General features: G+C 37.1%; 1 protein-coding gene across 1 annotated transcript in view; it reads right to left on the bottom strand.

Annotated features, from left to right (window-relative positions):
- The window catches only part of COL25A1 (collagen, type XXV, alpha 1), a 701,437-nt gene that overhangs the window by 190,322 nt on the left and 487,196 nt on the right, over positions 1-23,919 (bottom strand). The window contains exons 8-9 of the mRNA XM_006881095.1: positions 3,014-3,085; positions 2,176-2,283 (exon numbers count right to left, since the gene is read on the bottom strand). Of these exons, the coding sequence (XP_006881157.1) occupies positions 2,176-2,283; positions 3,014-3,085 (180 nt within the window). The remainder of the gene's footprint in view (positions 1-2,175; positions 2,284-3,013; positions 3,086-23,919) is intronic.

The following is a 23,919-nucleotide window of genomic DNA, read 5'->3' as shown; positions in this document are numbered from 1 at the left end:
ATCAATCTAGCTCAAATTATATTTGTAGGACAATAAAAACAAGTTATTTTTCCTTAACTAATTGCTACATGGGATTTTGTTTTGAACTTTACCTTACACTAAACCCAATGTCATGACTTATTTTGCTCTACAGAAAAAAAAAATTATTTTTGTTGTTTTTCTTCTTTGAAGAGACACTCATTGGTGGTAACCAGCAACAAATGGAGCAGCTTTAAATACTGACAAATATTTAAAAGTTTGCAAAAGCAGTGCATTCTCTGCCTGTTGAATATCCCAAGGAAAATTTAGTCATCAGAAAACAATTTTTAAGATAAACTATGAGGAGATATGTGCGGTCAAGATTGGTGGACAATTTATCAACAATCTGCGTTATGCAGATGACACTACCCTGCTTGCTGAAACTGAGGAGGACCTGAAGTACCTGCTGCAGGGGATAAAGGACTGCAGAACTCCAATATGGATTGAGGCTCAATGTCAAGAAGACAAAGATTCTCACCACTGGACCAACTGGCAACATCAGGATGGATGGTGAAGAGATTGAGATTCTTCACAGCTTTAGCTTGCTTGGCTCCATAGTCAACACTCTTGGCACCAGTAGCCAGGACATTAAAAGGAGCCTTGCCATGGGAAAGTCTGCTGCTAGGAACCTCTCCAAAGTACTGAAGAGCAATGGTGTCTCTCTGGAGACTAAGGTGGATTTGATACAGGCCATGGTCTTCACAATCACTTGTTATGCATCAGAGAGTTGGACATGACCAAGGAGGATAGAAGGAGAATTGATGCCTTTGAGCTGTGGTGCTAGAGAAGAGTATTGAGAGTACCATGGACTGCTAGGGAAACAAACAGATTCGTCCTGGAAAGGGTTAAACTGGGTGGCTCCTTGGAGGCAAGGATTCTGAAGCTCCGTCTAACATACTTTGGACATGTTATGAGGAGAGACCGGTCCTTGGAGAAGGACATCATGCTTGGGAGGGTGGAGGGACAGCACAGGAGGGGAAGGTCCTCTATGAGGTGGATTCAGTGGCTGGGATAATCGGGATGGGAGTGTCAGAGACAGTGCGATTGGCACAGGACAGAGCAGAGTTTAGGGCCGTTGTACATAGGGTCGCTATGAGTTGCAAAAGACTCGACGGCACATAACAACAACAACAATTGCATTTTTGGGGTATAATCCTAACAATGAATCATGTTTAATTACTCATTTCATATGATCAAATTTACAGTAGTTTTCAGAAAGGAAAAGTGGGCTTATAAGATAGTTTCCTCTCAGAAGACTTTTTCAGGATCCCATCCTTTTGCAAAGAACTTCTCTTTGAAAAAAGTGATACACTATGCATTTATATGAAAATGGAGAGAAATATATCAAACCATTAACAACTATGATAAATTTTTATTTTCTTTTTTTTTTGGCTGCCTTTCTTTTTTGAATTTTCTACTTTGTAGGTATTTTATTAGATTTATATATAAAAATAGTAATGAAAGTAATTTAAGTGAAGGCAAAAATTAAACAATTTAACCTCAATTTCAACTCTTAATATAAATCTAAACATGTTTACACACACACATACTTCTTATTTTATTTGCTGGTCTGATCTACTGAGGTCGCTTTTAAATGATTGTTGCTATTATGACTCATATATAAAGTACAGATGATAGCCAAACCATATTTTCTGATATTTTAACAATTAGTTTTAGTCTTTTTTTGGTTAAGTAATTTGTAAGGAATTAAGTATGAGAAAGCTTTACCTCTTATATCCCATAAATAGTATGGAGTTTTATTGTCTCTGCTATTGATCCTTTGAAAAAGTGTTCTTAATCTCTGACTTAAATTTTTAAACTAGTCTCCCATTCATACCAAAACCTAGATGCTCTAGTAGGACACAGGTGAGAACAAGTCCCTTAAGATGGAAACTTCTTGAGACTTACCTGCTGCTGCTGCTGTCTGCTGGTTTCTCTTAGTGGTTTGTACGGATTCCCTGATGCCTTGAGTAATAAACCAGAACTCTGCTGGGACTTACCTGCTCTGCTCATGGCTTTACTGTCATTCCACTTCCCCCAACTCATGTGTTACTTGACTCTCTTAACCTACAGTCTTTCCACATCTACATTTATCTTAGTTCTCAGCCCTTAAAAAAACCAAACTTGTAACAAAAACCGATCCCCGAAGCAACTCACGGGAACTCCTGGCATTCCACGGGGGCCATCTTTCCCTGTGTCCCCAGGAGGCCCTCTGGGGCCTGGGGGGCCTGGAGGTCCTGGGGGCCCCGCCTGTCCTTGATCACCCTAGGATGGAGAAGGAAACAGACCCACGATAACCATAAGAGATAAAGATCCAGCTCTTCATTTCAACACTTTAAGTTTGTATTATCTAATCCACATTTACACTGTGAAAAGAACCAGAACAAGGAAAAAACATGAAGCCTGTAGGCAATTTGCCTGCCAGCAGGGAGCAAATAAATATTCATGCTGGGTGAGCTGACTAGATGCTATTAAAATCAAAGCTGCTCAGGATCCAAGCACTCACAGCTCTTGGGAACAGTGTACATGTTATCACTATATTCAGAGCCGGTATATAACTTTTGCATAATGTTGTTCATGATGCTGCTGCATTAGTTATATTCATATTATTAATAAAATATCTGCCTATATACCTGGGTAAATTAACCATTTTATAACTTTAAAAAGTGAGCAAAGGAGACTTCTGTCACACTGTGTAATGATAAATAAATTACCAGAGCTGTTGAGCTTAGAAGTGGAATCTATTACTGGATCCAATTCAGATTGTTTTCTTTGTTAATTAGGAAACAGATACACTTCCTAGCCTTTTTAGTTTTATATCAATTTTATCCAAATGCAGAGTCCTTAACTTAATTTAATTCTTAGATATTTACAAATAAATAAATCAATCAGTGCCCCTCACCCCCCCCATGAAAAATAAATGGTAAAGTAACAGTATACAGAGTAATAACTGAACGCAAAGGAGAAATGAGATTCCAGCAAGAATAAGCACTACCTTAATCAAGCGGCGTTTAATGAGCTGCTGATCAGCAGAGAGAAACCCATGATTGATTTTAGGAAACACCATCTGAGCAGGCAGGTGAAGTCAAAGGTTGAAGTTCAGAGATGAGAGAGTTGAAGAATAGACATCAGAAGGCCCCAAGAAAGAAATAAAGATATACACATTAGACTTATAATAAACATTAAATAAAGCAGAACTGGCACTTGTGTCTGCCATTAAACCTGTCAGCTCTTCTTTAAAGATTTATGGTCCTGAAATGGAATGGCAAGACCAGGATTTTATTTAGAATTGATTTATATATTTTTTTTAAAAGTAACATCATAGTTTTGCTGTGGATGCTGGGTATTTTAAGCATTATGGTAATCAGAGAAGCAGAAGACAACGAGTCACACTGCATGGTTTTACTCTGAGCAGAAGGTCCAGAGACAAAGTACCAGTTCAATATCTGTCAGAATTTCCAACCAGCACAATACGGCATGAACTCAACTGCATTTTAATGATGCCAGAGGTCCAGAGCACTTAGGGTTATTTAATGGACTTAGAAGCATCTCAGTCAGAGCTTTGGAATGCATGCCAATTAAGCCACTGAGGCATGGCGTAGTCTTCGATATTTATGCCAGCCTCACTCCCCTATACCTGTTTGACCTCAACACTCTCATATGTTCTCAAGATACACCTTTCTACTATGTATTTGACCTCACTGGTCAGGTGAAGTCCCAGTTGTCCAATAACTGGGCGTGTATGAGGTGAAGCAGCTGGACTGGGCAAGCCAATGCAGTGGTTCCTGCTCACACTTATGCTGATTGCAGGCTCTGACCATGCAGGCATGGGCACCAACCACAAACCTTGACGGTGAGGATCTGATTACTGTGCAGAGCAGCGACTGTGGGGAAGCCTGGGAGACCCTACGGACACAGCACAGCACCAAAACAACACGACACAGAACGTCACACAGACATTTCACCGGTGGACAAACAAAACAATCAAGTCCCTGATAGCTCCCCTTCACTGCTCTAACTGCGCCTTATTTGACAAATACAGTAAACAAAATCTCACAGAGGAGGCCCCCAAAGGAACCTTGCCTTTAAGAGAATGGAAGGAGTTAAAGCTCATTTTAACCATTCTCACCACAGGTATAATGGGCTCTCTACATATGCTGGTGCAGAGCCCCCATTTCTTAACATTTCTGACCTTTTTTAATATGTCTAAGAGATTATTCTTAAAAAAAGTTTGCAAATATCTTTCCATCTTAGAACAATTGCCAATTCATTCTCAGATGTACAATTAAATGATATCAGTTACCTTAATCGTGATACAGAAACATTTGTCTAGAATTTTTGTACAAATGGAGATAACTGCATTGACTTATCCCCCCTCCTGACATTCTGCTTACCCTACAACTCAAGACATACAATACATGCATTAATCTTTTTATGGACGACAACAGAGAACAGAATTTTGCTGTCAGATCACACATATTCTTTAGAATAAATGCAACAAAGCTCATCAAATCTTACCACCCACATATTAAAATTTCTCTCTCAGATCACATAATTATCATCAATTCTCTCTCTTTCAGGACAGCAGAGGTGGCAGGGGGGTGAGGAGAGGAGCTCTTTCTCTGATAGTAAGAGTACTTCAGGGGGATTTATGGTCACACTGCAGAAATCACTCTGCTACATAACGTTTTCCAAAAGAACATGACAGTTCACACAACCCCTTAACACAGAAAGGTGTTATTAAATTCCTTAACCCGTGAGAATGAGGGAGAGATATTTTAGAGACATGTATTATAATTTGCACTAGTGTGCCCGTAGGGAGCTCTTGGTGGTCTAGTTGGTAAGGAGTTGTGCTGCCAACCCAAAGGTAGATGGTTCTAGTGTACCAGTTACTCTGCTGGAGAAAGATGGGCAGTCTCCTCCCTGGGGAGGCCTCTGAAAACCTGCTGGAGGTGGGTTATGAGTCAATTCCACTCCGTAGCAATGAGAGAAAGAGTTCGTTCTTACAGGTGAATAGATCTGAGAGAGAAATTTTGCCTTTTCTCTATTTCTTTTCCAACAATACATACAACTGAAGCCATTTTTTATGATTTATTTGTTTGTTTGTTTATATTGCCACAGAACGTGTTTACCATACAAATAAAATAAATAGCATCCAAATGAAATAAACAGGCCTCAGGTTTCTGTATGTATTCTTCTACATTCAACATTGCTTTACTCCTTTCCTTTCTTCCCAAACAAATCTTTTCTGAGGATTTTTTTTTACCATGTAAAGGTGTGAAAGAATTTCATTTTCATATTTGTTTTTTGTTGAGGTATCTTTCCGGCTCTCCTTCATATTAGGATTTTTTTTTTAAAAAAAAAAGAAAGCCAATGTGGATGGTGTAACTGCATTTCTTAGTCCTAATGCTTTTGATTCTCATTTTTTAGAGCTAGCCCTTCCTTGGAAACAAAGCAGAGGAAATCGTCTTCCTTCTGCCAAATCCTTTCTGATAAGGTTATTATGTGCTTGGGTAGTTTGGAGGTGACCTGTATTCTCTTTTTCTTCTTCCCAAGCAAAAGTTTTTTAAACATAGACTCCGCACAAATTCAGAAATGGTACAAGTTGGAAAACAGATGTGTACAATTTGCTTTTGTTTTACTATGGAATATGAGTTTAAAATGTTATTAGATGGTAATGTGCCAGCATATTTCCATCTGTGACTCATTAGCCCTATATTACACAGTCAGAATTTTATATAGAAACCTCATATTTATGTAACAAAGAATGAAAACAGATACAAACAAGAAGGCTATGAGGAATCAGAATCTTGATTATTGGCAATAAATCACAATGTCACTTTAAACAGGATTATCTAACAAAAATAATTTAAAATTAAAAACCTTCAAATAACACACATGTTAGGTCTTCTGAATGTTTTGAGATTCGAATTTATAAATAAATCACTTCTCCTACTTATATGCGAGCCTGACCAGCCTGCTGTTTGGTCATATTTTAGAAAGGTTATAAAGAACTTTTAAAACATAACATCCATTATATTTTATAAGTTCTTGGTTTAGCTACTGACATTAATGAGATCTAAAGAGGGAAGTACATAGGCAATTCTCACCTCAGACAGCTACTCCTCCTCACACAAACCCCCTCTATTATATGAAGACTGTTTTTATAACCTTCAATCACCTTAACTGTGGAAACGTTGTCAATTAAAAGCTTTGAGGGAAGGATTTTATTAATGAGCTAGGAAAAAGTACTTCAGGAGTTTACATGTAGCATAGATAATAGAAACAGAAAAAGAGATGGAGATAGAGAAGAATTTTGTTAAATTTTAGCAAAGATACATCCTGGGTGAGAAATTTCTGCAACTTTGTGGTTTCTAAACAGGTCTAGAAGTATCTTCCAAGAGTTCAGAAGAATGTCCAACATAATGTTGAAAGGTAGTAATAAATAGAGTGCATCTTCCCTTAAAGTCCATTTTAATTCACTGGAAATAACTGAGCCTTTTTAAGTAAAGCTGGCATGGACGTGTTATGGGGTGGTTGTTGTTGTTAGGCCAAGTCAATGACAACTAACAGTATGCCTAAGAATAGATCTGAACCTTGCCCTACCATACCCTGTCCTCATAATCTCTGACATCATGTGAGCCCATTGCTACGGTCAGTTTGCTGATCCGTCTTGTTGAGGGTCTTTCTCTCTTGTGCTGAGCCTCCCTCCACCTTTCCAAATGTGATGTCTTTTTACCAAGGACTCACTTTTCTGGATAATATGCCTGAAGTCATTTATGGGATAGAGCATACAGTTTTCTCTAAACACAATTTTGAAAAACTAAAAACCAATCAGCTAATAGGGAATACCACCAGATCATACACTGGGGGTGGCTCTGCTTCCCATACTGGCTCTTGGACAGCGAAGACTGAAAACACTGGTGGTGAATCACACACAGGCTGTGGCTTGGTATGAACTTCTAGGCTTTTCTAGCTATTCACACAGAGATTGATTTTTTTTTCATTAATTATGCCATATCTTCCATAGCATCATTAGTCATAGTTTAGTTTTATCCCCTAAATAAATGGAATAGGCATATTTTAATTGATTCTACATCTTGGAAAATGTGCCTGGTACACAGATGGCTCATGTGGGTGTTGGGATTAAAAAAATTATGTGTCTCCAGAAAAACATGGAGGAAAAAGTCCAGGGCATAAACCAAAATGCTACAATAATCTGTACATGTTTTCAATATGAGATAGGTTTAATTCTTAAGAAACTGAAGACACCAAAATGTGAAACTACCTTAAAAAAACCTCCTAGTCAACTTCATGAATCTCCATGATGTGATTATCATCACAGCATCTGAGTTTTGACATCAGTGCCTTTACCTTATATCATTCATTTCCTCTGATGACCAAAAACAAACCTAGTCAGCTTCAAGAATCTCCATGATGTGATTATCATCAGAGCATCTGAGTTTTGACACCAAGGCCCTTATTACCATTTGCGTTTTCTAGGCAGGCTGTTAGAGAGTTCTAGTGGCCTAAAGGTAAGAAGCTTTGCTGCGATCCCAAAGGCATGTGGTCGAATCTACCAGCTGCTCCATAGGGGAAGGATGGACAATCTTTTCCTGTTCAATGTAATGCCTCTGAAATCCCACTGGAGGGTCAGCTATGAGTTGGCTCTGACTCAATGCAAACAACAACAGGCAGGAGTTCTGGTGGCATAATGGTAAAAAGCTGCAATGCCAATGCACACATATGTGGTTCTAATCCACTAGCTTCTCCATGGGAGAAAGGTGTGCAGTCTCCTCCTGTATGATTTACTGCCTCTGAAAACCCATTGGAGAGGGTTGGGTATGGTTTGATTCAACTAGATGGTAGTCAACAACAGTGCTGCTGAAACAAATACCATTAAGTGAGATATTTTAACAAAGAGAGATTTGGTTTGTCTTACACTTTAGGAGGCTAGAATTACATATTTAGGAATGCCAGTTCTAGGGCAAAGCTGTCTCTCTTTGTTGACCCTGGGAGTACAACCTTTCTTACCCTTTTTTTCTTTTCCAGTTTCTCCTCCACACTGTGTTTGTCATTCTTATAAGCATGGCATCTGTGTTTCCTTATTGTTTTCCCTTCCGTCCATGACTAATCTGCTCTTTTTACATCTAAAAACTAAGTGACTTCAAACATGCCCTACACTGAAGGGTAAGAAGCTGCTCTACAATTTCATAGCCATGTGACTCAACTCCAGCAGATGTTCCACAGAAGGATGAGTAATCATCTCCTGTGTGATTTACAGCCTCTGAAAACCCGCTGGAGTGTCAGCTCTGGGTTGGTTCTGACTTGATGGTGCACAACAACAAAATCAGAAGAAACAGACTGACAATAAGGAAAAGAAGTGATGCTTTTGAGTTGTGGTGTTGGAGAAGAGAATTGAATATCTCATGGACTTCCAAAAGAACAAACATATATATCTTAGAAAAAGTGCAACCAGAAAACTCCTTGGAAGCAAGGATAGAGAAGCTTTGTGTCACATACTTGGGGCATGTTGCTAAGAGAGGCTGTTGCTTGGAAAGTGATATCATGCTTAGAAAGGTGGAGGGTCAGAGAAAGAAAGGATGATCCCCACTGAGCTGAATTGACATGGGGACTCCAGCAATGAGATGGTGAGGATTCAGGTCTCTTGTTCACAGGGTTGCTTTGAGTCATACTGGAGTCAATGGTACCTAACAACAAATAACAATGTGCTGATATGGTTTTATTAACATAATGAAGAAAATTATACTATCAAATGGGGTAAGTTAGGATTTATGAGACATATTTATAGAGAGGACACAATTCAACCATAAAAATTACCTTTTAGAAGGAAAACTGCAAACCAAAGAGAGAGTGAAGATATACATAATGCAAAAGAAATTCTCCTAGCTCCTTAGAAACTATGAACTCAAAATGTTATTGTAATTTTTATTGTGTGCTCAGCAATGATGAGTGTTACATGATTACATTATAAGGAGAAAATTTAATGTTTTATGAAAACTATTCAATAAGGCAATGGTACAGCCAGAAATTTAGTCCAGGACTTTTAATTCCAGTGGCTGTCATTATACAATTTATGTCTTGGTCATTTCTTTTTATTTGCTTTAGAGATTGAATATTAGAAAGCTTAAAAGTTGACTAGCATTCAATGCTATTTAAGAAACATGTAGTAAGTGCTTGACGATTCAATGGTGAGTAAGAATGCAAGCTCTCAGGTTTCATGATAAGTTGGGAAATAAAGAAAAAAAGAGTCAGGTAGTATTCAGACAGTAATACAGGTCATAATGGAGAAACAGAGGGGCTACAAAGAAATAAAGAAATGCACCTAACACCAGTTTTGAAGACTTCTGGAAGACTCAGCCTGAGAAGAAGTGTGGTGGAGGTTGGTATTACAAGGGTAATGAATGAATGGAATCCCAAAATCTCTGTAGATGTTCATTGAAATGAAAAATAAACAACCTAAATTTAAAAAAAACAAAAACAAAAAACAAGGGTAATACTGAAGACAGAGGGGACGTTTGGTAAGACGTGGCTATAGCAATTAGGGGAGCTGTCATCTGTAGGGAGTTGTGAGGCTCACTCAAGGCAATGCCTCTATGGTGGTCTGAACTGACCAGTCACTCTGCTGGAAAAAGATAGACAACCTCCTCCTATGTAATTTATACTGTTGTCCACCGTCAAGTCAGAATTGACTCTTACCTGACCCTCTAGTAGGTTTTGAGAGTCAGTTCAGTCACTCCAAGGAGTTTTGTTCATCTTTATGGAGTAGCTTGAAGATTCAAACCATATGTATTTGTGATGGCAGTGCAACTCCTTACCACTAAGTCACAAGAGCTCCCTATGCAATTTGCTGTTGTTAAATGCCTTTGAGTCAAGTACAACTCATGGTAACTCTATGAGCAACAGATCTAAACCCTGTCCTATCCTGTGCCATCCTCTCAATCTACAACACACTCAATCTCATTGCTGTAGTCACTGCCTCAATCAACCTGGTTGAGGGTCATCTTCTATGTTGCTGCCCTTCCACCTTTCCAAGCACACTGTTCCTCTCCAAGGAATATCCTCTCCTAGCAACATGCCCAAAGAATGTGGGATAAAGCTTTATCATCTATGCCTCCAAGGGGGACTCTGGCTGCACCTTCTCCAAGATATAGCTGTTTGTTCTTTTGGTAATCAAACACTCTTCTCCAACACCACTGTTCAAAGGTATCAATTTTCCTTCTGACATCTTTATTCATTGTTATTGTCCAGCTCTCAGATGCACAGCAAGTGACTGAAAAGACCACAGACTAAATGAGGTGGACCTTTGTCATCAAACTAACATCATTACTCCTCAATAATTTGGAGAGTTGCCAGGCTATGACACTTCCAGTGCCTTGCATCTCCTGATCTCTTGATTGCTGATACCAAATATATTGATTGTGGATCCACATAAGATGAGATCATTTACAATTCCAATCTATTCTCCATCTATTATGATGTTGCTTATTGGTCTACTGGTGAATTTTTTTCCCCCTTGACATTGAAATGCAATTTATACTGAAGGTCATACTGTTTGATCTTCCAAAGCAAGTGTTTCAAGTCCTTCTTACTTTCAGCAAGCAAGGTTGCGTCATCTACATAATGAACTTTATAAATGAATATTCTGCCAATCTTGATGCCACATTTTCCTTCACAGAGTCTAGCTTCAGGAATATTTGCTTAAAATAAAGATTAAATGGGTATGGAGAAAGGATACAACCTTGATTCATACCTTCCCTAATTTTAAACTGTGCTGTATTCCCTCACTTCTGTTTGCACAGCAGCCTCCTGGTCTAGACATAGGTTTCATATGAGTACAATTAAATGTTCTGGAATTCCCATTCTTCTCCATGTTAGCCATAGTCTATTATGGTCCACAAAGTCAAATGTCTTTGGGTACTCAGTAAAGTACAAATAGACATTTTTCTGGTATTCTTTGCTTTCAACCAGGATCCATCCATCATAATTAATTATATCTCTGGTGCATGGCCTCTTCAAAAACATAGTTCAAATTCACCAGCTGCTCCAAGGGAGGAAAATAAGCAATCTTCTGTGAGTTTCCCTGCCTTTGAAAACCCACTGAAGGATCATCTGTGGGTCAATTCCAACTTGACAGTATACAACAACAACAGCAGTAACAGAAAATGCAATTTGTAGCCTCCCAAAAATTCTGCTTGAGAATTAACTCTGAGTCAATTCTGGCTCTATGGAAATGTACCATTGAGTTTACAATAGCAGCTTAGGAACTGTGCTAGAGCTTAAGAATGGGGGGGGGAATGGCAGTTTTAAGAGATATCAGGGACATAGAATCCCCTGTCCTGCAGACTAGTAGAGAACTGAAGAGAGGATGAGGGCCAGAGACCTGTGCTATGCCTCTGGTTTGAGCTATGGTAGGATGCTAGAGGAAACAGGATAGTAGGACTGGACTCCTGGAGACAGGATGCATGGTTACAGACGATGATTCAGGTAGTGATTTGCTCACTTAAGGTGGCTCTAGGTAGCCAACCTGGGATGTTCAAATGGTTTGTTTTTATCTATTAACTGAAAGGTTGGTAGTTGAAACTCCCTAGTGAAGATATGGAAGGAAGACAGAGTGATACATTTCTGTAAAATCACATCCAAGTACATCCTATGGAATAGTCCTATTCTATTACACGTGTAGTTACACTGAATCAGAATTGCACTGACAGCAATAAGCTTGGTTTTTGGTGGGTAGTCAGGATGGGGTCATTGGATGTGTACATAAAATAGTGATGAAGGAGGTAGAAATCAGGAGGCACATGGCTGGAAGAAGTGACTCTGGGAGAGTGCAGAGTGAGCAGACTGAAGAGTGAGCCTGGGAAAATGTCTTTAAGGAATGAGTACAAAAAAAGGCAACTACAAATAGGGTGAAAAACAGTGGTTGTTTAAACCTAAGGAATGTTTACTTTCCTCACAAAAGTTCTCTACAGTCAAAGGACTCAAAATAATGTGCATACTTTACTCTACCATTGATCGTGTTATTAATTGTTCTGTGTAACTGCATGTAATAGAAAGAACAAGTTGTTGCTGCTATTAGGTTCCATAGAATCAACTCCTAGTTAGCCTATGAGCAACAGATCTGAACCCTGTCCTATTCTGTGCCATCTTTATCACTGATAAATGTGAAAGTCTCTGATATACTTGATACAATTGCTGCAGTGACTGTGTCAATCCATCTCCTTTAGGATATTCCTGCCTTTTGCTGACTCTCCACCTTTCCAAGCATGATGTACCTCCCCAAGTAATACTTTCTCCTAGCAACTGAAAGTATATAAGATGCTTTATCATCTTTGCCTCCAAGGAGCATTCTCTGCTCTTTCTCCAAGACATAACTGTTTGTTCTTTTGGCAGTTCATGAGGTATTCAGTATTCTATGTACTTCTCCAACACCACAGTCAAAGGCATTTATCTTTCTGTCATTTTATTAATAGTCCACTCTTAGATGCATAGTAAGTGACATAAAGGATCATGGCTTGAATCAGGCACACCTTAGTCCACAACATGACATCATTGCTCTTCAAGAATTGGGAGGGGTCTTTGACTACATACTTTCCTAGTCCAATACATCTCCTGATCTGCTGGTACCAATTGTAGTGATTATGAATCCAAGTCAGATGAAGTTATTAACTATACAAAGGTATCAAACTTATGTGGATCATAACAAATTATGGCTAACATTGAGAATAATGGGAATTCCAGGACACTTACTTGTGCTTGTGTGAAACCAATATTTAGACCAAGAGGCTATTGTGTGAACAGAACAAGGGAAGAACACATAGTTTAAAACTGGGAAAATTTACACCAGAGTTGTATCCCTTCTTATTAAATCTGTATGTAAATTAAACTTATTTAATCTGTATGTTGAGCAAATTATTTGAGAAGCTGGAGTCTATAAAGAAGAATGTGACATCAGGATTGGAAGAAGATTCATCAGTAATGTTCAATATGCAGATGACACAAACTTGCTTGCTGAGAGTGAGGAGAACTTGAAACACCTGCTGCAAAGGATCAAAGAATACAGCTTCAACAGAGATTGCATCCCAACATCAAGGAAAAAAAAATCATCACTGGACTAAAAGGCAACATTATGATAGGTGGAGAAAAGACTGAAATTGTTAATGACTTCATCTTACTTGTATCCAAAATGAATACTCTTGGTGCCAGCATTCAGGAGATCAGGAGACTGATTGCACTGGGGGAACTCTGTAGCCACAGACTTCTCCAAATTATTGAGAAGCAATGATGTCAGTTTGAGGACTAAGGTATGCCTGATTCAGGCCATGGTCTTTTAAGTCACTTGTTTTGCACCTGAGAGACTGGCATTGAATAAGGATGGCAGAAGAAGAACTGATGCCTTTGAACTGTGATGTTGAAGAAGAAGAGCACTAACTATCCCATGGACCATAAAAGAACATTTATATCTTAGAGAAGGTACAGCAAGAGTGCTCCTCGAAGTCAAAGATGGTAAAGCTTCATCTCATATACTTTAAGCATGGTGCTAGAGAGGCTATTCCTGGAAGAGAGATATCATACAAAGATATCTTACAAAGGTGAAGGAACAGTGAAAGAGAGGAAGACCCTCAGCCGTAGCATTTGACACAGGGACTGTAGCAATGGACCTGAGTATTCCGGAGATTGAGAGGATGGCATAGGATAGGACTGTGTTCAGATCTGTTGTTCATAGCATTATTATGAGTTGTACGTGACTCAATGACACCTAAAAACAACAAAAACAGCAATATGCCTAAAGTTTATGAGATGAGGCTTCACCATTCTTGCCTCTAATAAGGCCTAACTGAAAAGAACATGACTTGAATCAGGCACTCCTTAGTCTTTAAGCTGGCATCATTGCTCTTCAGAGCTTTGGAGGAGTCCCTAAGAACAGTCTTTCCCAATGCTATACATCTTTATTTCTTGACTGCTGGTAACTCTGGTATTGATTGTGAGTCCAAGCAAGATGAAATATTTGACAACTTCATTTGTTTCTCCAATCTATCATGATGTTGCCTATCAGCCAGTTGTTTTCTTGACATTAAGATGAAATCTGTATTGCAGACTGCATGTAGTCTCTGATCTTCTGCAACAAATATTTCAGGTTCTCCACACTTTCAGCAACCAAAGTTGTGTCATTTGCATAATGAAGTTTGTTGATGAGTCTTCTTTTGATCCTGATGCCATATCCTTCTTCACAAAGTTCAACTTCTTGAGTGATTTGTTCACTATACAGACTGAACAGGTTTGGGGACAGGATACAACCCTGACACACATCTTTTTCGATGTTAAATCACAAGGTATTCCCTTGTTCTGTCCAAACAATGTAGCTTTTTGATCTAGCTATAGTTTTCTCACAAGCACAATTAAGTGTTCTGGAATTCCCATTATCTTTAGTATTAGTCATAATTTGTTTTTATCTACATAGACTAATGTTTTTGCATAGTGAATAACACACAAACAAACATTATTTTAGTGCTCTTTGTTTTCAGCCATGATTCATCTGACATCAGTAATGATGTCCCTCATGCCACAGCCTAAAGTAGTCACTAGCAAATCTTTTGGAGGATAATGTTATTCAGAGAAAAGAAAATCTCAGAGTTCCTCCATTACATCAATAGTTATTATGATTATGTTTGCCCAAAATAGATCATGCATTACAACACAGCCATCACAGTGGGCGTGTGTACAACATAAAGAAAGGAGAATATTCCCAGAAGCTGATAAAATTATTTCTACCTAAGAGACGCTAGGTAGGGAAGTAATATAACAGAATACAAAAATATTTAGGTAAATGAATAGCTTTAACAGTATAAACCATTAGAAGGCTAAATAAGGAAACAAACAAAGTTAGAGCAAAGTAATTTGTTGCTACATCATTCCATATTGCATAGATGATATAATTTTTGATAGAAAAATCAACTACTTGAAACTTCTTGAAAATAATCCTTTAAGCAAGTAATGTAAGAATCTCAGCCTGTGAAAATTAAGATTTCTAAACAACTGAAAGACAGTATTAATCACAGCTTTCTAAAAAAGAACCTTATGTAGTTGGATATAAAATTTGGGCCTGAAAGTGAATTTTCCTCTTTTAGAAATAATTTTGAACTCCATTTTAATGTTCCATCATATTAAATTATGTCTGATTCAGGTCATGGTCTTTCCAATCACCTGCTATGCATCTAAGAGCTGGACAATGAATAAGGATGACAGAAGAACTGATGCCTTTGAGCAGTGGTGTTGGAGAGGAGCACTGAACATCCATCCCATGGACGGTCCAAAAGAACAAACAAATATGTCTTGGAGAGGGTGCAGCCAAAGTGCTCTTTGGAAGCAAGGATGATGAAGCGCTGCCTCACATACTTTGGGCATGGTGCTAGAAGAGGCTGTCTTTGGAGAGGTGGTCTTTGATGCTCAGGAAGGTCGGCGAAGGATAGGAAGACCTTAAACTAGGTGATTGACACAGTGACTGTCACAATGGGCTCTAATGTGTCAGGACATGTGAGGATGTCACAGGATAGGACAGGATTCAGGTTCACAGGGTCACTATGGGTCATATTTGACTTGATGGCACCTAACAATATGTTCCATCATAAAAGTTAGTGCTTTTTGTTAAAAGTTAAAAGCAACTCCAGGGATGATCGTTTTATATATTCACAAATGATCTGGAAGAGAAAGAGAACAATTCGATCTCTACGCTGACAAATATCATTAAATATTGTGGCTACCAAAGTGTAAGCAATGACAAACCACGAAATATCCAGGAATAGGCATAAAAACAGCAGATAAACTTTAGCTGCTGAAAACTTGTTGTTCAACAACAAGTCTGCAGTATAAGAAAGTCTGTCTAATCCATTTATCATGCCTCACTGATGTAGCAATGACTCACTGGCTCTGAAGGGCCACACAGACCAGCCAAGAGTTCTCCTTGCCAGGACTAAGTACTCCTCAGCTCCTGCCCCAAACCCTTTTATGTTGTATACGATCACAGAAGTGTAAAGCAGACCTAAAGGATGAGCGAGGTATAAAAACACCCAGATGACTCATGTTTATCTTTACACCAGCTTAAACAAAAATGAAGGCTCAGAATAAGAAATTAAATTGCTATAAAATGTTAAGTTCTTTTCTTACTCACCAGCACTTATGGATTGAGAGTCATACTCAATAGGTGAGTAAGGTGACTGCTAATGAAATAAAAACTAGAGACAACCATAGAGTGGAAGCCAGACCTGAGAGTAAGACTGTTGGGCTACTTTCCCAAGGAAGTGACACATAAACTGAGACATGCAGAATGAATAGACACATAAGAGTATACTCAAACTCAACTCATTGTTGTCAAGGTGGAACCATCTTGTAGATGACCTGGGTAGTTTTTCAGAGACTATAAATCACAAGGGAGGAGACTGCCCATTTTCCTCTCTCTGAGTCTCTAGTGGATTTGAACTGCTCGAAAAGTGTCATCTTTGAGCTAGAAGCACAATTTCCTAGTGATTATACCACCAGAACTTCCTAGAATAAGGCTAGTGTTATGAAGGTAAATAATGAAACCAAACAGAAATGCATTTTCTTTTTCCATAGATATATTTACATTTGGGATATAAAGATTAGATCCTTTTCTAGGTACTCTACCTTGAGACATAAATCTTTTTCTCTTTTTTGGAGAGGCCAGGATAAGAGCAGTGGTAATGACTAAGTATAACTCTTATTGGAGGTCAGATTGATGACAGCAAGAAAGAGATGAACTAGACAATTTATTCATACTTTCTTGTAACAAAGGCTTTAATCACATGCTATAATGTTGAATAAAAGAAGGTGTAAGACTTTGTATCTAGTGAGGTGTGGGATTATCATATGAAAATCAACTCAAATGGAAAATATGACATATTCATAAAAGTAGCATTTTATTTAAGTACATTATAACTCAAGAAAACTAACAACACAAAAACTATTGCTATCAAGTTCTGTCTCCAACTTGATATTCCAGGGATTTCCCAGGCTTTAAATCACACACAGATTTCTCATTTTACTCCCAAAGAACTGCTGGTGAACTTGAAATTGGCAGAGAAGTGGCTGTTGGTTGGCAGTTCAACTCCCTACAGACTAGGCCACTAGAGCTTCCTACATTCTGATTTTTGTTGTTGTTAAGTGCTGACACATCGTAGATGACTCATAGTGACCCTATGAATGAAAGACCTGAACATTTGTATAATTTTCATAGTTTCTCCAAGTTCTTAGAGTTTCCAGAGGCAAACTGTTTTGGAAATGGATGCTACTCCTTCTTCCACACTTGTTTTAATCGGGGAGCTCCACCAAACACTGTCCACCACTGTTAACCATTAATGCATTTGAAACATCAATGTCACAGACATTCTGATTAGAGACAGCAAAAATCCCATTCATTGTAGTGGAGTGAAATTCTTACTAACAATGATTTTATAAGACAGAGTAATACTGTCAAGCAGAGTTTTGAATGCTATAATCTTTAAAGAAACAGATTTCTACATCTTTCTTCCATGCCTGTCTGGTAGATAGTAACTACTGACATTTCTCTGAGCAGTTGAGTCGCTTAACCACTCTACCATCAGAGCTCCTTAAGGGAAAGGTCATAGACCCTTGTATGCACCTTAAATGAGCTAGCAAGGTTGAATAGAATGATGGTTAAAGGGGGGAGAGGTTGTATAACAATGAAAGATTTTTTTTTTCTTCAAAGAGAAAAGTGAAATGGTAAGGAGCAAAATGTTCAGCAATGTATGAATGGAAATCCAAAGTCTCTCTAAACTTTAAAGTTTAATTTTAAAAAAGAGTTAGTTTGAGACCTTGGGAAGAAGGTAATCCAGGAAAAGGTGCACATGGAAGGCCTGCTCAAGAAATATTGTGAATATTGCGTTGGAGCACACAGTCTTAGAGAAAGGCCTGGAAAAGTTGATAGGGCACAAATGTGGAAGTCTGTCAAAGATGCTTGAATGAGGGGGAATAAAGAATGAGGGTGACATGTGGCTTGAGGAGAATAACCCCAACAAAATTATGAAGAATAGATTAAAAGTTAAGATGCAGCCCATGGTACCTTATCTGTAATCCTAAAATCCAACTCAAAACTCAAACTCACTTGCATTGAGTTGGTTCTGACTCAGAGACTTTCCATCTGGCTCCCAGGGCTGTAAATAGTAAAGCAAGGAGATACCCCAACTTTCTTCCTTCAGGGAGCCCCTCTTAGATTCAGGTAGCTAGAGCCTCTTGGCTTTTGGGTTAGCAGTGCAACTCCCTATAAAAACCCACCAGAGCTCCCTATAAAATCCATCAATGCAATTCAACTAATTGCTATCCCATCAGAATCTACTTCAAGCTGTCTCAGATCCTGAAGGAAGACAGAGAACACATAATGCATGCAAACATTAATTATGGCTCTGAGGGCTTAAAGAATGGATTGTGATTGTTCAGAACCTGGCAACAAAGAAGTATTTAACAGAATTTAAGACTAGGCAGAGTACTAGGTAGTAAAGGTAAGGCAATTAATTTGGACAATAAAATACAGAAACAGGTAGCCTGAGGAATGACCTTTCTAAATAAAATAATAATCTGCACTATGTACCATAATTTGTAATCAGGGAGCTCTGTGGCATTGTCCATAAGGAGTTGTGCTGCTAATTAAAAGCTGTTTGTAATTTCAAATGTATATATTAATCAGAACCAGCTTGATCAATTGGCATCTTTTCACTAACTTTTTTTAAAGGAACCACTATTAACATTTATAATAAGCATACGTTTACAAGTAAATACAAATACGAACCTGGGAAAATTTTATTCTTTTATGAAATAAAAATATGTTTAGAAGTTTTGTTTAGAATATTGATTTGGTTAACAGTAGGTGCATTAATTTACTTAATCCTCCATTTAAAAAAATAAATAAGGCAAAAGTAAATTTGTATCTGAACTCACCTGGATTTTATGCAATTTGCATGTGAATTACAAATTCCTAATTGTGATGTCTAAATGCACAATATTTCAGTTCCTATGGAACTTTCCCTCTGAATTGGTCTACTATCACACTAACATGCAATACCACAATATTTTCCATTTATATTTTTAAAAATCCAAGAGTCTTCTTAATGTGCAATACCACAATATTTTTGCATTTGTACACTGAAAAATGCGTAAAATTTTGTATTTAAGCTTCTAAAACCATCAGTAAGCAACACTATATTAGTTTACATATTTGTTTCCCAAATAAAAATATTTTGGATTTCTCTCTCTGAAAATATGTAAGCTCTAAAAATCTAGCATTTTCTACATGAAGTTGCCAGGTCAAGGACTCAGCTAAACTTGAATATACCAACCCTGCATATTTTCTCAAAGAAAACAGCCAAAATCTGGATGAGGAAGCACACAATCAATCAAGATCGAGCAACTACAAGAAAGCAGGAGATGGATTAGCCAACAGGGCATAGTGCTTAAGGGAGAATGACAACATTTGTTCAGTAGCCTATGTGAAACATTCAACTATTTTTACATATTTTTTGGTTCTTTTCATTCCGAAAAAAAAAATCAAGATTGTCTGCTTTTCCCTAGAAACTCCCTTCTAGTATTTTGACTTAATTGGTATTTGCTAAACTTCCACTGTTTGATATTAGATTGACTTGACTCCAAAGCTTCTTGGATATGCTCCCTTGATAATATTCTCTTTTATGCTTCCAAAGTCCCTGACATGAATTAATTAAAAGTGTAATGCTGCCTTTCAATTTAGTAATTGTAAGCTAAGTCTTTTCCTTAGTTATTAGTAAAAGAAAAGCAAAAAGCATGAAAGAATTACAGCATTTTGTGCTTCAGCGCATGACATGATGGTGTTATATTAATCCAGACCAAAGATGAAAATCTCCTTCTGATGTCTTAAGAGTTTAAAGCTATATCCCAATTTATACAATACAGATGGATTTCATAGTTTTTCCCCCCCTTTCTTTAATGGGTCTCCAATTTCAGCACCCATAAGAAGCAAAGTTCACTTTTCAAAAGCAGGTGGCATCTGGTATACTCAGATAAATAACCAGCTCCATCACTTCACCAGCTACAAGTTTTATGACTCCCATATGTGGTTATAAAACTGCAAGATGTACCCCTATCATATCATTATGGAAACTGAACTATTTATTTATTTACACAAAAGGCACTCCCAGTCATTTGTGTATGTGTGTGTTGGGGGGTAGTTATGGGTGACTAGCAATTAGGAAACAGAAAGGGAAGAAGGCTAATTTATCATTTTATTGTTCTAAGATGAATCTTCAGAACATTATACACAGTTGAGATGAAGGTTTGTTAACAGTTATGGTGAAATTCTCCCCTTTTCTTGACTTAGGAAATGCTTTGGGCAAGTTATTAAATGTTGGGAAGATGCCACAAATTTTTTTTATTAAGAAAATTATGTATTTCCAAAGGAACTGTTACAAAGTCAATTTTGATATACCAGGGTTTTCAGAGGCTATTAATCACACAACAGGAAATTGCCCATTCTTCTGCCACAGAATGACTGGTGGCCTCAAACTGTGTGCCTTCAGGATTGCAGTGCAGCTTCTTGCCACTAGGCCACCAGAGGTCCCTAGGACCATAGGTAGTAAGTAAGATACACCTCCCTTTACTGGGCATTACACCTTATGTAGGGTAATTTTTGGAAGCAGGAGTGGCATCCCCTTCCTAATCAACATGCCTCTGGGAACTCTATGAACTTGGATAAATGGTGATAGTTATAGAAAGGCTATTTGTTCATAGGGTCTCTATGAGTCGATTTGAAAGCAATCAACAACAAAAACAGTCAGAAGAATGTACAGAGAACAAATTGACAAATAATGAGTGGATGAAAGAGTTGCACTTAGAGCAAAAAAGGATAAAATGAGTTATTAGAATTGTTTCAAATTGCTTAGAACTATTCATAAGGTGTAACTACTACCGTTGAGAAAGGTATATTTAGGATGATGCTGGCCCATTATTTGCTGGAGGAAACAGTGGATGAGAATTTAGAGTAGAAGCACTTTTGGAATTCATTCTATAATTGTGTTATTTCTATGAAATTACTCAAGGGCTGTCATATTGCAGAAGAATCAGTTCAAATGCAGTGCTGAAACTAAATACATGTGAGCAGCAGATACTGTTATTAAGAGAGGAACAATATTTGCTCAATAAATAATTAAACAACTAACATATTAAGAGCTCTTTATAGAGTGGTTAATTTTTGTGAGGGAGTGAGATCCTTGTTGCCAGAGGTGTTTTAGTATATATAGTTCAGAAATCATGTGCTAGAGATAATCTTTTTTGGGTTTCAGGATAAGGTAGCTGTCTGAGAGGTGGTTTATTTTGCAGCTCTCTGAGGAAGCCCAAGTCTGCAGCAAGTTAATTTCTCTTAACTCCTTCTCACCTATGACCACTGTTTTCAAAAACAAGAGTAAGATTTCCATACAGAGAAAATCAAAGAGATACAGTCACTAGGAAGGGGAAGGGAGGGAGTACAAAGTTAATTAATAGAATGAACACATACTAAGATAGGTGACGTGAAGGATGATATAGAAAGAATGGACCATCATACATTGAATGCATTTTAATTAATGTTATGGAACAAAATATGCATGAGTGATTGATTAGGGACAAAACCCCCATATTTTGTAATTTCACTCTGATCACAATAAAAAAAAAATAAGACATCCAAGACACTTATTTTTCTTTGACAAAGAACTTGTAATTATAAGAAAAATATATAATTATTTATTATAATTATAATAAAAATGCAATGTCTATCCCTTATATATCATTCAACATTTAAAACGCTGCAATAAAATTGTTTCACGTACACACAACTTTTCCCACTTAAAGATCAGACATTCTTCTTTACAATGTCTTTTCTTATTCTTCCTCCTCTGTTGTCATCTTTTATAATGCTTTAGACTACACTATTAAATTCTGTATTTGTTACACTCAGTGAAATCTGATCTTAAACTATTTTATATCAGAGAGGAGAAGATAGGGGGAAAAGGATTAAGTAATACTAAAGCACATTGATTTATTCTTTTAAAATTTTCAATATACTTTTAGAAAAGAAGTCCAAATAACTCATGAACTTATTTTGTATTAGTATTTATTTCCATTATGAAAGTTTTACATTTTTATAAGGGGTCATGTTACTATATACTCAATTATATGATCAAACTAGCAAAGCAATAATGACACTACATAAAAAACATACATAAATTCTCAAAACATGAATTTTAAAAAACATAATGAACAATATTATAAAAAATTATTTGAGGTCAATAAAAACATGCATCTAAATTTACATTATGTAAAATAAACTATTAACTTCAGCTTAGCTGTATCAACTAGATCATAGCTATATCAACTAGAGAAGATTAAGTAATATGCCTACCTATCTATTTAAAAATGCACATAAAAAATTTTGAAATTTGGGGCTACAATCATCTCCATTGTAATGACTCTCAAGTGCCAGTTGAAGCCTGCTGTTTCTCATTTTAAACATAAAAAAATTAAGGAACTACAATTTATCTTCTAAAGATAATTTTTATACTATTGAAACACTTATTTTTTTGGTAGAATGAAGATAACTTGTTAATGACTCTATTATTCCACAGTTTATATTTTTAAACAAAAAAATTGTTAAAATCTCCTCAAATTTACTGCTACTAAATCAGAAGGTGCTCAGAGGCCATAAATTGGACAAGAGGAAAATGTCCATCTTTCTCCTTCAGAGCAGCTGGTGGCTTCGAACTTCCTACACAATTCCTTACTCAATTTGACTAGAATCTTGATGTAAAATTGTCAAGGTTGAACTATTCCTGATTATAGTGGTTTAAAATACTTGGTATACACAGCTGAAATAAATTTTATAATATCTGGAATTGATTATCATAGTCTAAGAATAATTCTGCATAATTTAAAAACAAGTGGTGGTATAGAAATTAAATTACAGACAGTAATAAAGCCTGCTGCCTAGAAAATAAATGATTCCATTATCAATTTTTTTTTACTAGTCTACATATTTTGATTGACTTTGTCATCCTACTTTCAGAAGCAAACTTATTATCTAACTGAAGCACTGCGTAAACCAATGGCCACAGAGATTGTGTGCAATATAAAGCATGTAAATAAATGCAGTGGTCTTAGTGACACCATAAAGTTTGCAGGATGCATGCCCCAACAAAAGTACAGACTGCATTCAGCTTCAAGTTCAGTCAAGTGAATGAAGAAAGAATGTGGACACAATGATGCCAGATCTTCCAATCAAAACAAAAATTAAGGCTTAAATTATTTTCCATTAAATATATTTTATGTTATGTTTTGAGTGAAAGTTTACAGATCATATCAAGTTTTCATTTACTCATTTTATGTGGAACTGATAAATTTTAACATGCTAACAACTAATTAGGGATAAGTCACATGAAATTTATCTACTACTAAATTCTGTTCTACAGGCTGCCTGTTTTCAGCCTCCAGTTATATTACCCTTTGAGAATTATTAATTCAAAACATAGGAGGAAGCCTGAAACGGTATATACATTTCAGTAATAAAGGAAAATAAAGACATTGAATCCCTATTTTCTGCTACAATCAAGGTGTTGCTCCTTCCACTAAAAAGAAACCCCATATAATTTGTGACAGTTTCTCAAACTACAGACCTGTTGGCACATGCCATTACATTTGACACATTCTAAAAATCATGAGTTATTATAACACTTACTATATAAAGTCCTGGGCAGATAGCATGACTCAAATTTTGCATTCTTCTCTGACACATTTTATTAGAACTACATGGCTCCAAAGTGGAAGTAATACCCTAGACCCAGATAGAGTTAC

The sequence above is a fragment of the Elephantulus edwardii genome, unplaced genomic scaffold (genome assembly GCF_000299155.1).
Source record: "Elephantulus edwardii isolate Elephantulus edwardi_28Jun2011 unplaced genomic scaffold, EleEdw1.0 scaffold00012, whole genome shotgun sequence".
Taxonomy (NCBI): Eukaryota; Metazoa; Chordata; class Mammalia; order Macroscelidea; family Macroscelididae; genus Elephantulus; species Elephantulus edwardii.
The sequence above is the reverse complement of the archived record's forward strand: the minus strand, read 5'-3'. Positions and strand labels throughout refer to the sequence as shown.